This window comes from Protobothrops mucrosquamatus, unplaced genomic scaffold (genome assembly GCF_001527695.2).
Source record: "Protobothrops mucrosquamatus isolate PMUCROS unplaced genomic scaffold, P.Mucros_1.0 scaffold3490, whole genome shotgun sequence".
NCBI lineage: Eukaryota > Metazoa > Chordata > Lepidosauria > Squamata > Viperidae > Protobothrops > Protobothrops mucrosquamatus.
Window position 1 is genome coordinate 52,226 of NW_015389463.1, and position 15,809 is coordinate 68,034.

At 42.9% G+C, this 15,809-nt stretch overlaps 1 protein-coding gene across 1 annotated transcript in view; it reads left to right on the plus strand.

Moving 5' to 3' along the window:
• The window catches only part of DHX16 (DEAH-box helicase 16), a 32,170-nt gene extending 17,745 nt beyond the window's left edge, over positions 1 to 14,425 (plus strand). Inside the window, exons 11-20 of the mRNA XM_029286378.1 lie at positions 716 to 814; positions 906 to 1,058; positions 3,391 to 3,531; positions 6,599 to 6,761; positions 7,406 to 7,524; positions 8,650 to 8,717; positions 9,341 to 9,503; positions 11,975 to 12,136; positions 12,724 to 12,897; positions 14,191 to 14,425. Coding sequence (XP_029142211.1) covers positions 716 to 814; positions 906 to 1,058; positions 3,391 to 3,531; positions 6,599 to 6,761; positions 7,406 to 7,524; positions 8,650 to 8,717; positions 9,341 to 9,503; positions 11,975 to 12,136; positions 12,724 to 12,897; positions 14,191 to 14,319 — 1,371 coding nt within the window. The 3' untranslated portion in view covers positions 14,320 to 14,425. The remainder of the gene's footprint in view (positions 1 to 715; positions 815 to 905; positions 1,059 to 3,390; positions 3,532 to 6,598; positions 6,762 to 7,405; positions 7,525 to 8,649; positions 8,718 to 9,340; positions 9,504 to 11,974; positions 12,137 to 12,723; positions 12,898 to 14,190) is intronic.
• Positions 14,426 to 15,809: the final 1,384 nt, after the last annotated feature.

The following is a 15,809-nucleotide window of genomic DNA, read 5'->3' on the forward strand; positions in this document are numbered from 1 at the left end:
TCTTCTTCTTCTTCTTCTTCTTCTTCTTCTTCTTCTTCTTCTTCTTCTTCTTCTTCTTCTTCTTCTTCTTCTTCTTCTTCTTCTTCTTCTTCTTCTTCTTCTTCTTCTTCTTCTTCTTCTTCTTCTTCTTCTTCTTCTTCTTCTTCTTCTTCTTCTTCTTCTTCTTCTTCTTCTTCTTCTTCTTCTTCTTCTTGTTGTTATTATTATTCCCAAAGCCATGTCCGACTTTGTCCAAATCCTACGCACCCTTGTCCAAATTGCATGTAGCCTTCTTGTAAGGCTTTGGAAAGCTTGAAAGCCTCACTTGAAGGCCACACGTGATTTGGAGAATGGTGCTTGCCGCCTTGGGAAGAAGGCCCGATGCAGCCAACAGCTGCCTCATGAAGGGCCAGATCAGGCCTGCCTCGTCAACAGTGGGAGGAAGAAGATGGCGAAGATCAGCTGGGGATGGCAGGTTGAGGCAGTGGTGTGCGGGGCGCCAAAAGGACAGAGATGAAGAGGGAGATAGATAAGGAAAGTTGAGGTGCCTCTGGGCAGCCCACTAAACACTCAGATGTTGATCAAATGCAGTTATAGCTACTCACATGCTGTATCTTTGGGGACTAGGTGTAACTATCATTTGTTCAGCACTGCCATAATTTTGAATGGTTGCTAATGGTCATTAACTGAGGATTACCTGTACGTTGATTGTCCTCCCTCTGCCTCTTCCGTCTAGGCCCCAGAGGCTGATTATCTGGAAGCCTGTGTGGTGTCGGTGTTGCAGATTCATGTCACCCAGCCCCGAGGGGACATCCTTGTGTTTCTGACTGGCCAGGTAACTCTTGGGTGTTTTCTCCTAATTCTGCCATTATTTAATCAATATTTTACTATAATAAGTAGAGCTTAACTTCTCTTTCTGTTGGCAGGAAGAAATTGAAGCCTGCTGTGAGATGTTACAGGATCGTTGCCGGCGCTTGGGCTCCAAAATTGCAGAACTTGTGGTCCTCCCAATTTATGCTAATCTGCCCTCCGACATGCAAGCCAAGATCTTTGAGCCGACCCCACCAGGGGCCCGGAAGGTAAAAAAACTGATTGTGCAAAGCGGGAAAGGAAGGTCCGGCTGTTTGAGGCCAAACCGTGCAGCGTGGCTGGCTGAGGAATTCTGGAAATTGAAGTCCACCAGGCTTAAAAGTTGCCAAGTTTGGAGACCCTGATTTAGAGATTTGCATTTGAGATGTTTGGAAATTGTAGGTCGTTGAAAGAAGATGAATATTAGGGGTGTTGCACAAAAGAGAAGAGGTTTTGTTTTGAGAATGAGATAAAACAGCCAGGTTGACAATATAACAGAACACATTCTGAATTCCTCAAGTGTTCCATGTTTTATTTGTTGAACATTTCAAATATTTCACTGTAGAGACAATAGGAATGCAAAACAAGTGTCTTCTTATGATGGCATGGTAATGCTTGCTGACTGCTACCTAATTCTCTACCTACAGAGGAAAAATGGGACGATTTTTTTTTAAAAAAAATTGAAGTGATATCTTTAAAGCCTGCTTTTATCTGTCTCCCTACACCAAGGGTAGGGAACCTTGGCTCTTTTATGACTCGTGGACTTCAACTCCCAGAATTCCTGAGCCAGCCATGCTGAGGGGAAAGGAAGAGGTTTCCAAGCTGAGCCAGGCTGGCTCAGGAATTCTGGGAGTTGAAGTCCACGAGTCATAAAAGAGCCAAGGTTGCCTACTCCTGCCCTACACCAACTATCACAGACACTCAATAAAAAGCAATACTGTACACAGCATTCAATAGGAAACCACAAACAACAACAGTAAAAACAAAACCACATCTCTAGCTCTTGTCTCTTCATATTGTCCAAGAATATGCCCATTTTTATATTTGCAGCCTGCGAGGAATACTTGGCAAAGAAAGATATTGTTTTTGCAATTGACATGTAGAAAATTCAGCATCAACAGGGAATGCACAACAAAGAAATAAAAGCCAATTGAATATGCATTTTACAGCCTGCAGTCTGAAAGCTCAACAGTATTATTAACGATGCTTATGAAATGTACACACTGAATAATGCATTTTCATTTGCCAATTGGCTGCCAGTCAACAAAAGAAAGCCCAATATATGCACAACTCTTGCACAAAATATATCTCAAAATATAAACTCTAACCTCCCTAGAGGAAAGAATTTTTGAAAAAGCCCTACAGGCAGAAAAATTTTAGCAGTTCTGACATTTGACATTAGCCTTTTCAAAATTGCCTTTGAATATAGGTGCAACATTTTGTCTGACACAGATAGGTGAGTGATCACCTTCCAACAGCTGCAACATTTGGTTCAGTGTGTACTTAATCAGCTGTTGCTTTCCCCTAACTCAGGGGTAGGCAACCTTGGCTATTTTATGACTCGTGGACTTCATCTCCCAGAATTCCTGAGCCAGCATAGCTCAGCTTGGAAACCTCTCCCTTTCCCCTCAGCATGGCTGGCTCAGGAATTCTGGGAGTTGAAGTCCACGAGTCATAAAAGAGCCAAAGTTGCCTACCCCTGGCCTAACTCTTCTTTTTTCATCTTGTCTGAAGTCAGTAATGTAATTGGCCTAACGCACTTTACTGACTGTCCTGGATTTAAGGAAGGAAAAGAAAATCAGAAAGTCAATCACAACATGAAAGAAAAGGAACCAAGAAAATCAGATTTTTCACCTTTGTAGTAAATATATTTGAAGCTGCTTTACCGAGACCTATGCCATTTCTCCATATAGTATTTTTTATTTGTATTAGCAAATTCTTGGACAGAGATCCTTCAGAGACTTCTTCCATAGAATGTTTTTAATGAAGAAATCAAGGTTACAGCTGGACCTTCTTCATTAGTTAATGTTGTATTCTACATATTATTTATTTGTTTGAATAGTCAATTTGGATGTTGCCAAATCTATTAGAATCATGGCGACTTGAAAAAAAGTGTAAAAACAAATTGAAAACATCCATGGTAAAAAAAAATGTGCAATATATAAATAAGCTACAAAAGATATATGACAGCCAATAAATTAGCTAAGAGAATCACATTCCAGCTAACACATAGGTCCTCCCCAAAGGCCCTACTGAACAGTGGGGTCTTTGCTAACTTTCAGGAGACCCTCATCAAGCTCTTAGAACAGCATTTCTCAACCTTGGCAGCTTGAAGATGTGTGGACTTCAATTCCCAGAATTCCCCAGCCTTCAAGCTGCCATGGTTAAAACAACTTTCCAAGGAGTAGATGCCATGATCAAAAAAATATTAACTTCTGCTCTGAGGACCCTTCATCTCCTGGAATTATAGGGTACTATAACTTAAAACATTTATAGTGAAGTTTAGGTTATGAGAAGTAGCAGCCTTACACAATCAGTTATGAGTATCTCTTTTCTCCTCAGGTTGTCGTGGCCACAAACATAGCAGAGACATCACTGACCATAGATGGCATAATTTATGTGATTGACCCTGGGTTTTGCAAACAGAAGAGTTACAACGCTCGCACGGGCATGGAGTCACTTATTGTTACCCCCTGTTCTCGGGTATCTGGTATCAGTACTTCACTTCCCCATTCCCTTCCCCATCCAACCTGTCTCATTTGCTGAGCTTGAATGTCTTCAAAGTTATCTGAAGCTCTCATTTAATCTGGTTCCCTTATTTACGTTGGTGTTAATTTTTTGCAGGAAGTAATTTGTTAAGAATGTAATTAGTCTGGAAACCGTTAAAAACAAAAATCACAGGACAATGAAAAATTATCAGGGATTTATGATCTGTGATTCTGTAAAGCTATGAAGATGTACAGAAATCACTTTTATAACATAACACATCCGTGTAATGGTATTCACCAACCCGCCAATGGTGAAGCTCTAACCCTGCAGGTGTCTTAAGGAAAATAGTTAGAAAGCGCACATAATATATAGACCAGGGGTCTTCAAACTTGGCCCTTTTATGACTTGTGGACTTCAACTCCCAGAATTCCTCAGCCAGGCACGCTGGCTGAGGAATTCTGGGAGTTGAAGTCCACAAGTTATAAAAGGGCCAAGTTTGAAGACCCCTGATATAGACCAAAATAAGGGGTAGTTGGGCAAGGATTCTTAAGTGAGTATTATGGTGTCAAATGAATTCTCTTGTGATAATGGAACCATTAATAAAAAATGATCAGAGCATTCTTTCTAATTGCAGTCTCTGAATGTTGAGGAAAATTGGGATTTTCTGAAATCTAGGTTTTTGAAATACACTTTATTCATTGTGGACATTATAATATTACTAGGAACTTTTAGAAATTTGCAGTGGTGGTGTGTTTGTGTAGATTTTAACAGGCTTGCAGTTTATGCCAATCCAAAAATTCTGAGTAGCTTACATTGTGCCATATGTAAAGGTTAAAATAACAAACAATAATCAAGTCAGAATATCTGTAATTAAATCTAGATGATCAATTATCATTATCTTAATTTGGCTGTAGTAAACATAAATTGTGGGAGAATTATATTTATTGCCCTGTTTCTGGAGAAAGATTGCCATACAATGCATTCAGAAAGTATTCAGACACCCTTCATTTTTGTCACTTTCGTCATGCTGCAGCCTGATTCTACAGTTGTTGAAAATCATTTTTTCCCTCATTAATCTACACTGTAATGACAAAGTGAAAACAGAATTTTAGAAATGTCTGAAATTTATTAAAAAGAAAAAACTCAAATATCACGTTGGCATAAGTATTCAGACCCTTCACTCAGTATTTTATTGAAGCATCTTTGGCAGCAATTACAGCCTCGAGTCTTTTTTGGGTATGATGCGACAAGCTTTGCACACCTGTCATTCTTCCTTGCTCTCAAGCTCTGTCAGGTTGGATGGTAACGGTAGTCAGCCATTTTCAGGTCCCTCCAGAGGTGTTTAATGGGGTTAAGTCAGGGCTCTGGCTGGGCCACTCTAGGACATTCACAGAGTTTATTTATTTATTTATTTATTTATTTATTTATTTATTTATTTATTTATTTATTCATTCAATTTATATCCCGCCCTTCTCCTTACGGACTCAGGGCGGCTAACAACCGGATAAAAATACAATAATATAAAACTACAAATTTAAAAGTTAATTAAAAGGGAAATATTAATGATTGGTCTAATTAAAATTATAATTAAAAACCCCCTCTAAAAGTTTTCCCCTAGGCCAGTCCCGCAAGCTGGAATAACCATGTCTTAAGGGCGCGGCGGAAGGAAGGGAGATCAGGGATCACCCTGATCTCTGGGGGTAGTTCATTCCAGAGGGTGGGAGCTCCCACAGAGAAGGCCCTAAGCCACTCCTGTGTTGTCTTGGCTGTGTGCCATGATCGTTGTCATGTTGGAAAGTGAACCTTCAGCCCAGTCTGATGTCCTGAACGCTGTGGAACAGGTTTTCATTGAGGATATCCCTGTAGTTTGCTCCATTCAACTTTCCCTCAACCTTGACCAGCCTCTGCTGCTGAAAAACACCCCCACAGTATGATGCTGCCACCACGTTTCACTGTTGGGATGATATTGGTCAGCAGTGCCTAGTTTCCTTCAGACATAATGTTTAGAATTGAGGCCAAACAGTTCAATCTTGGTTTCATCAGACCAGAGAATCTTGTTCCTCACAGTCTGAGAGACCTTCAGGGGTTGTTTTTTTTTTTTGCAAATTCCAAATGGGCTTTCATGTGTTTTGCACTGTGCCATAAAGCCCAGATTGGTGAAGGGCTGCAGTGATGGTTGTCCTTCTGGAACTCTGTCCCATCTCCTCACAGGATCTCTGGAGCTCAGTCAGAGTGACCATCGGGTTCTTGGACACCTCTCTTACTAAGGCCCTTCTCCCCCAATTGCTCTGTTTGGCTGGGCGACCAGCTCTTGGAAGAGTCCTGGTTGTGCCAAACGTCTTCCATTTGAGAATTATGGAGGCCACTGTGTTCTTAGGAACCTTCAGTGCAGCAGAAATTTTATTGTAGCCTTTCCCAGATCTGTGCCTTGCAATAATCCTGTTCCTTTGACCTAATGGCTTTTATTCTGCTACAGTATGCATAGTCAGCTGTAAGGCCTTCTATAGAGAGGTGTGTGCCTTTCAAATAATGTCCAATCAATTTAATTTACCACAGGTGGATTCCCACCAAGCTGTAGAAACATGTCAGCAACGATCAAGAGAAACGGGAGGCATCTGAGCTAAATTTCAAGTGTTGTTGCAAAGGGTCTGAAAACTTGTCCCAATGTGATATTTCAGTTTTTCATTTTTAATAAATTTTACAGACGTTTCTAAAATTTGGTTTTCACTTTGTCATTATGGGATACTGAGTGTAGATTAATGAGGAAAAAAAGAATTTCAATAACTATAATCAGGCTGCAGCATAACCGAATTGACAAAAATGAAGGGGGTCTGAATACTTTCTGAATACAAATATATAAATATTAAATATCACACTATATGTATATGTAGAGAGAGAGAGAGGGAGGGAGGGAGAAGGGAGAGAGAGAGAGAGAAAGAGAGAGATTTAAGATTGTCTTAGTTGGGGAACTACCTTTTTTCTTCTACATTCTTCTACATGAAGTAACTGTTCCAGTCTCACGGATCCCCAGTAAAAAAACACACTTCTTATTCTCCATCAGGCTTCTGCCAACCAGAGGGCGGGCCGGGCAGGCCGTGTGGCTGCAGGGAAGTGCTTCCGTCTCTACACAGCCTGGGCGTACAAAAATGAGATGGAGGAAACCACGGTGCCAGAGATTCAGAGAACCAACCTTGGGAATGTAGTGCTTCTTCTCAAAAGCTTAGGTGTGTATTTTGGCCATCTTGGCTAGCAAAATATAGGGATCGCATGCTCCATCCTAGAATATGTTACCAAGATTTCCCACAATGGGAACTGGATCATTTTTAAGGGTTTTCAGTAGATGCATTTTATGATGGAAGATGGAAATATCTAGACTCAAGATCATATAGGGCAGTGGTTCTTAACCTGTGGGTCTGGACCCCATTTGGGGTCGATCGACCATTTCACGGGGGTCGCCAAGAAAGGCTGTCCGCCATTTTTTTTGTCCACCATTTTTTTGTCCGCCATTTTTTTCCCCTTTTCCAGCGGGTGCCTTACCTCCCTTGGGCTGGGCCAGCTTGTGGTCGGCCTGCTCCGTCTCTGCTGCTTGCCAGCTATGCCTCGGCCGGCGCAGGGGGCGGAACCACGCATGCGCGGCGCTCCCAGGCAGGGAAAGTCCTCGACTTACGACCGGTTGGGTAGTCCTCGACTTACGACTGGTTTAGTCCTCGACTTACGACCAGTTTAGTCCTTGACTTATGACCGATTTAGTCCTCGACTTACGACCAGTTGGGGTCGTGGCATTAAAAAGGTTGAGAACCACTGATATAGGGACTAGTAACTTGTATATGCAATACTTAGCCGGGTTGTATTTCCTCTCTTTCTTCAGGCATCAATGATTTGATTCACTTTGACTTCATGGATCCACCACCCCACGAGACTCTAGTATTGGCATTAGAGCAGCTGTATGCCTTAGGGGCCCTCAACCATCTTGGTGAACTCACCAAGGTATGATTTCTTATCCAGGGCTATTTTGTCAGGGCAGGATGCTTATTTTGAAAATAGAGTGATTGTCTATCAGTGGGCGTGAAGGTAGAAGTTGGAAAGAGACTGAAGCTTCAAATTTGTATTCAGTATACTTTCTAGTTACTCCTTAGTTAAGGTTCCATGGATACTAATTATTTTCATTATTTTTCTTCAAGAATAGCATAAAAGAGGACTTATCATTATCACATCAACAGTAACAGGAAAGATTTCTGTTCAACTTGATTTGAGCGCTAAAGTGTTATATTTTAAGTAGGTGGATCTGTATTAAGATTACTTTTCTGCTACAAAATAAACAAAGACATCTAAATAAATGGTTGTGTACAGCAGAGGTCTCCAACCTTTCTGGGCTCGAGGACCGGAAGGAAGGAGAGCAGCTTCAAAATTGGTGTGTGTGTGCGCGCATGGGGCCACGCACACTGGCGCAGCAGTCCCGTTGATGCATGCGCTGGCCCCATGTGCATGCGCAAATGGTCGCGCACCCCCATGGCTAGCGGCCTGTTCGTGCATGTGCAAACAGGCTGCGCAAACCACCCAGGCTAGCGGCGCATGCGCAAATGGGCTACAGGCACCCGCCCTGCGCTAACATTCCCATTCATGCCTACGCAAACAGGGCCGCTGGCACTAGCACGAGTGGGGGGGAATGCGCGCCCATGCGCGCGCACACCAGCCAGCCATTTCTGCAGCCCGCTGGCCAAGAGCCCACAGCCCAGTCCCGGGCCGCGGACCATAGGTTGGGGACCCCTGGTGTACAGTGTATTGTGAGGATAAAAGACTGAAGATATACAAAGCTTTGAGGAATTTGGAAGGAGGTTCCTGGTTGCAGAGAGAAGAAACAGAAATGCAATGAAGAATGGTAGATATTTGAATGTGTTGTACCGGCTTATTCTTAAAAACAGGGAAGCCTGCTGGGATGGCTAGTGATAAGAACTGGTGTCACAGATGTCTTAAGCACAGATCTTCAAAATATTTGGCTATATACTTTGATCAGAAATAGCGTTTTGACTTGTGGAAGGGGGAGAAATATATTACATTTGTGGGAGTTTTTGTCCTAGAATTGAATTCATTAACTCTGCATTTTGTATTTAGTTGGGCCGGAAGATGGCAGAATTGCCTGTTGATCCTATGCTCTCAAAGATGATTCTAGCTTCTGAACAGTGAGTGCTTCTCTGCTTTTTCTGGGTTTTTTTTAAAAAAAATATGTTGATAGTGGATTTGGCCTTGCTGACGTTTTTTCAGGAATCACAAGTGCAACATGCTGTATCCATTTCCTGTTTCTTAGTTCAACCTCTAATTGCCTATATTACATTCTTCCCAGAAAATTCCAACATATTTGAACAACAGATTTTATGTAATTATGAAAATCCTATAGACCTGGAGTATTTTTAAAATATAAATAATAAATTGTTAAGCATAAAAACATTCCTGATTAAGTGTGGATAGAATTGAAATAAATTATTCTCATTAAAAATGCTTCCAATTATTGAGTAAAATGTTAAATATTTTGTATTCTTTTTAAGAGCACCTACACATTTGATATTGATTGTAAATTGATGTATTTTTAATGTTCCATTAGAATGTCTGATTTAAACTATGATTTTAAATCATGTATCTGTTTAGCTTTTCATCAGTTGATTGTTAATGTATGTCTCTTCCTTTCAGTTTATCTATTCTCCTTCTGAAGTTTTCTGATTGCTTTTATTGCTCTTGTTCAATCTGACTTTGTTTCCACCACAGTAACACCCAATATCACTCTCTTTCTTTGCTGGAAATTCCCCAGATACAAGTGCTCAGAGCAAATCCTGACCATTGCTGCTATGCTTTCAGTCAACAATGCCATTTTCTACCGTCCTAAGGACAAAGTAGTTCATGCTGACAATGCCCGCATGAATTTTTTCCTGCCTGGTGGAGACCATCTGGTTCTTCTCAATGTATATACTCAGGTGAGGAAGAAATGTCAAGGCTAGCTTGGCATCCTGTGGATTTTTAGAATTGCAATTCTTAGAATTCTCAGTAGGGAAGAATATTTCATATCCTGAATTGTAGAGATGGGATTAGTGTATGGAAGAGAGGAAGAAAAATTATTATTATTATCATGCCAGATCGTGCCAGACAAATCTTATTGCATTCTTTGTCCAGGTGACAAAATTAGTGGACCAGAGAAAAGCTGTGGATATAATTTACTTGGACTTCAGTAAGGCATTTGATAAAGTAGACCACAATCTATTACTTGATAAGATAGAAAATGTGGGTTAGACCAGGGCTTTTCAACCTTTTCACCCACTGTACCACTTTTAGGATATGGCAATATCCGAGTACCACCAGTCGCCTAGCAAGGTGTCAAAAATTTGATGACAAAAAAAAAGGAAAAAAGTGATAAAGTACAGGTAGTCCTTAACTTACAACAGTTCACTTAATGACTGTTCGAAGTTACAATGGCACTGAAAAAAGTGCCCCCCAAGGCACAGCCGAGCAAGACACCTGCCTGCCCACCCGACAGTGCTCTTCCTCCTGTCCGAGGTTTTCATTGTTGTGAGAATTTCTGTTGAGGATTGGCAGCGGGGGTGGGGTGGAGGGGTGTTTGGTTTTTATTCCCCCCCGTCTGCTGGGTGGTTGCAGCAGGTTTTGGTCACTTCAATGACCCTGGGACACTGTGACCGTCATAAATATGAATCAATTGCCAAGCATCCGAATGTAAATCACAAGACCCTGGAGAGGCTGCAACATTCCAGCTGATTGGCGCTTCTTCTGGGCTCAGCGGAAGCGCCAGGATCAGCGCCAAGCTCCAGCTGGAGCCTGGCGCTAATCCTGGTGCTTCCACTGAGCCCTGACAGCCCTGCAGCTCCAGCCATCTCTCGCTTAGGCTTGTGCGGTGCTGCCACCAATTCAGCTCATTCCCCTCCCCCACTACCACTTTTCTAGGATGGCTGTGTACCACCTGCCAGGTGCCAATGTACCACAGGTGGTACCTGTACCACTGGTTGAAAAGCCTTGGGTTAGACAGCATCACCACCAGATGGATTGTAGCTGGCTGACCAGCCGTACTCCCACTCATTTCCCTTAATGGCCAATTAATCAGTGGAACAACCTGTCTCCAGAAGTTGTGAATACTCCAACTTCTGGACTGGTTTGGACAAAACTCAGCAGCACTTTTTCGTGCGGCTGCTGATAAAAACGGGATCGACAACATCCGATAACGGATATGGCACAAGAAGAAGAAGAAGGAAGTTTTTAAGAAGAGACTGGACAGCCATTTGTCTGAAATGGTATAGGGTTTCCTGCCTGAGCAACGGGTTGGACTAGATGACCTCCAAGGACCATTCCAACATCATCATCATCAACAACAACAAAGTTGGAAGGGACCTTGGAGGTCATCTAGTCCAACCTCCTGCTCAGGCAGGAAACCCTATACCATTTCAGACAAGTGGCTGTCCAATCTCTTCATAAAAACTTCCAGTGTTGGCGCATTCACCGCTTCTGGAGGCAGGTTGTTCCACTGGTTAATTGTTCTAACTGTCAGGAAGTTTCTCCTTAGTTCCAGGTTGCTTCTCTCCTTGATTAGTTTCCATCAGTTGCTTCTTGTTCTGCCTTCAGGCGCCTTGGAAAATAGCTTGACTCCCTCTTCTATAAAAGTTTCATTAGATGACTTTTTAAATCCCTACCAGCCTTGCACTTATTGTAGATTTGTATATCAAAGGTCCCTTTTACAACGACCTAACTAAGGGATTATCAAGGAGAAAACCATCCCACCATCAAAACTGGCAGGGCAAGCTACTGTATAAACAAGGAGCAAACCCCACTCCTTTCTAGAACTGATGATGTTACGTAGTTGGGAAATTATATTCTCTTCTATTGAATGCTTTTTTATTGCAGAGGTCATTCAGAACAATGGCAATTAATGATTGCTTCTTCTGTGGGTGTGTTTTATAGTAGTTCTAGGATATTAGTGTGGGATTTTCCAAAGCTCGTATGGCCTTAGGTTCTACTCTCAGAGGTACAAAGTAAAAAAGAATGTTTTCTGGGACTGAGGACAATAGCTAGTACAGATCGATTATTAATGGGACCCACTGAAGTGGTTAGTGTTAGGTGTTAGGCCTAGGGGGTGAGGGAGGTGAGAGACCCAAAGCAGGGCCTGCACTAGGCCTCCCTCACCTGAGGCACCCCATGCTCCACTTAACAGCCTGTGCTTTCATTTAACGACCACATTGGAAGAACAGGGGTGGGGATTGTTAAGTGACATGCTTCACTTAAGGTCTGTCATGACTTCTGACTGTAATGGGCAGGCTCCATTACGATCGTAAGTTGAGGACTACTTGTACTCATTACTGTAGTCAAGTCACCGAGAGGATGGCATTCCTCACTTAAAATCCTAGCAAGGCTTTGATTTCTATTAATTCCTCCCCTTCTCCCTCAGTGGGTGGAAAGCGGTTACTCCATGCAGTGGTGCTATGAGAATTTCATCCAGTTTCGTTCTATGAGGCGAGCTCGAGATGTGCGAGAACAGCTGGAAGGGTTGATGGAACGCATTGAGGTGGACATGACTTCCAGCGAAGGGGACTACGTTCCTATCCGCAAGGTAGAAGACCCCTGCCCCTGTTATTTTCTTCTGCTCTGGATTTCCATGAGGGGCCAAAGTTTCTTGAGACAAGTATATATGTATTTGGCATATCCACCTAATTTAGAAACCTTCATACAGATAATCACATTTTTTTAAAAAATAAGAGCCAGTGATTTCTATATTTGCAGAAGGTACTTTTTGAATGTTTATTTATTGATAGTATTTTTTTAACTGCTTTTCATCCATTATTTAATCTACAGGCTATAAAAATAGCTTATTTTGTGTTATTTAAATTACCATACAGTGAGTTACATCCAGATTTAGAGTAGAACCTTTGAAACTGAAAGTTGGTAGTGACTAATTTAGGCTCAGCTGGTTTCCACACATTGCTTCATAAGTCTGAATCCAACTTAAATGTATTAATCATGGTTTATTGAACAAATCATACTAACCTGGTCACTTATAAGCCATATTGGATGGAGTCGCACAAAATGCTAAGCAAAAATGAAAACCATTTATGATTTAACAAGTCTGTAATTTCAGCCACCAATCCATTTCCTTCATTGCCTGCCTCACTTTTGTCCCTTCCTGCTCTGTTTGTATAGGCCATAACGGCTGGTTTCTTTTATCACACTGCACGGCTAACCCGCAGCGGTTACAAAACAGTCAAGCATCAGCAAACAGTGTATATCCATCCCAACAGCTCCTTGTTTGAAGAGCAGCCCCGCTGGCTCATTTATCACGAACTGGTCTTCACCACTAAGGAATTCATGAGACAGGTGAGTTAAAACACCTGCGTGCACTTCTGAATTTTCTGAAGAAAAAAACTTCTCCTCAGAGATAAATTGTTACCCTGTGCTCAAAGGAAAACCAATGTGTGAATATAGCAGGTGCTTTAGGTCAATTAAAAATGTTGCCTTTAAGCATTAGAAAATATCAGTTTTTGACAATTGAAATAGAGGAGAAGCTGAATCCTTTGCTTGTGAATTTGTAGCATTTTACTGTAGGCTTCCTACTGAAGTGTCAAACAAGAGATTTGTGTAATATGAAATTAATTTGCTTTCTGCCTTTCCAGTGGTTTTAGCTGCCTGTTCTGTTCTGGTCTAACTCAGTATTTTATATACACTTCACATTGTTATTGCTGCAATAGTAAAGACAGAGGTGACTTCTCATTAGTGGATTAAATGATTAAAAGAGATGGAAGAGAGATTTAATAATTGGGTATTAGTGGGACTTTTGTGGAACAGCAGTTCTGGATTTCCTTTACAGCCAGTTCAGTTACCCTTATTCTTACATCTGATGCATCACACTTGCTTGCATTTCCATCGCCTTTGACCTAGCCAACATGCAGGTCAAACCGGCTACAGAACCAGCTTTGCCCCATTACATCAGCCCATCCTGCCCATTCGAACAGGGAAGGTATGCTAAAACCATATCAGTCAAAGAATTTAGACTAGAAGGAGCTGGGAAGAGGGCTTTCTCTGCCGCTGCCCCTGCATTGTGGAACATCATGCCCTCAGAGGTGAGGAAGGCCCCCCAATTTTTGACCTTCCCCAAAGGGTCAAAACTTGGCTGTGTGGCCTTGCATTGGGGGAAGGGCACAAAGACTCACATAACCATGGGACTGGCTGGCTTCATGAGAAACCCCCCCCGCCACCTGTATTAACTACTACCTCCCCATCACCTTTTTCACCTTTGGAAACTTTTATAATGTTGCGTTTATAATTATAAAAATTTTTATCCTAAATTATTTTGTTTTTAATGTTTAATTTTATTGATATTGCACACCGCCCAGAGCCCTTTTCAAGGGAGATGGGCAGTTAAGAATATGAAATAGCTATCATCCATCCATCCATCTGCCTGCCTATAATATCATATATCATATCATCTATCTATCTATCTATCTATCTATCTATCTATCTATCTATCTATCTATCTATCTATCTATCTAAATATCTAAATATCTAAATATCTAAATATCTATCTAAATATCTAAATATGTATCTGTGTATCCAGAGGCAGTGCTGAAATCAGAAAGAACCTAGCTGGAGCTGCTCTTGTGTTTTCTGCAGGTGATTGAAATTGACAGTACATGGCTGCTGGAAGTGGCCCCTCACTACTACAAGGCCAAGGAACTAGAAGACGCCTCAGCCAAGAAACTGCCCAAGAAAATGGGGAAGACACGGGAAGAGCTGGGATAAAAGAAGAACTTGCCTTCAATTCTGACTTTTCCAGTGCTCAGCAGCACCTTTGGACCCTTTTTTTGTAGAGCTGTATAGTTTTGCTGTTAACTCAGAGGCATAAAATAAATACTTTTTTAAAAAATAAGCTCCCCTGTATTATTGCATTTTCTTTCCAGACAAGTTTAATCTTATGTTTTAAGAAATCGGTTTCTTCTTTAAAAATATGCTCTGGAATGCATACAGACAGAATTCAGCGTTCAAATCATCCTCAGCGTTTTAAGACAATATTATAGCATCATTGTCTTCGTATACGGCAGCGGTTCTCAACCTATGGGTCGCGACCCCATTTGGGGTCGATCGACCATTTCACAGGGGTCGCCAAGCAAGGCTGTCCGCCATTTTTTCCCCCTTTTCCGGCGGGTGCCTTACCTCCCTTGAGCTGGGCCAGCTTGTGGTCGGCCTGCTCCATCTCTGCCGCTTGCCAGCTATGCCTCGGCCAGCGCAGGGGGCGGAACCACGCATGCGCGGCACTCCCAGGCAGGGAAAGTCCTCGACTTACGACCGGTTGGGTAGTCCTCGGATTACGACCGGTTGGGGGTCGCGGCATTAAAAAGGTTGAGAACCACTGGTATACGGCATTCATGGGATTTTTCTCTCATTTTTATAATTTGGGATATACTTATTGCACACACGCGATGCCCCGGAGATGGCAACTGTCCTTCTTCAACCACCGCCTGCTAACTAGCCGAGGCCCCACGTGGCCAGATGCATCCCAGCACAGCTAGTTTTCCTCCCCCCCCCCATCCTGTCTCTCCTGGCCTCGCATGCTCTCCTTTTCCCGGGCACGACCCACTGCATCACCTCCTTAGCTGTCAGCCGCCCATCCATCTCAGAGGCGGCTTCTTTGAACTGCTGGCGGGCTGCGCCAGTCAAAGGGCCGGTAGGCTGTGGCTGCTGATGGACACCGTCGGCCCCCATGCGCTTGCTGGCCTCTGTATGTGGGGGCCGATGGTGCCAGGCAGCAGCCGCCCTGGCCCTTGCCTTGCCCCATGGCAATGGCACCTCCGCCCTGCCATGCCTCACTCCGCAGCATGAGCCTCCTACCTACCACCCCACCTACCAGAGACCCCCTGGATCTCCCCCAACCCTGCCCCCCCACAGGCATCCCTCCCCACAAGCAACATTGAGGTGACCATGCCCACCTTGGCCACACCCACCCAATCTGCCATGACCACCACAGCCACGCCCACCCAGTGGGCCACGCCCACCTGGCACCCGGCGATAAATAAGTGGGTTTTGGGTTGCAGTTTGGGCACTCAAGTCTCTAAAAGGTTCGCCATCACTGAGCTAGGCTTACGCATTTTTCATGTCTCTGAAAAAAGAGTTGGGGTAGGGACTTCCATCAAGATGTTTTACGGATAGCAGGTGAATGGAGGTGAAATTAATGGCCTCCTGGCAGTATCTTTAGCCTAATGCACAACTAGTCAATGCCGGCTGGCAACCCCCAG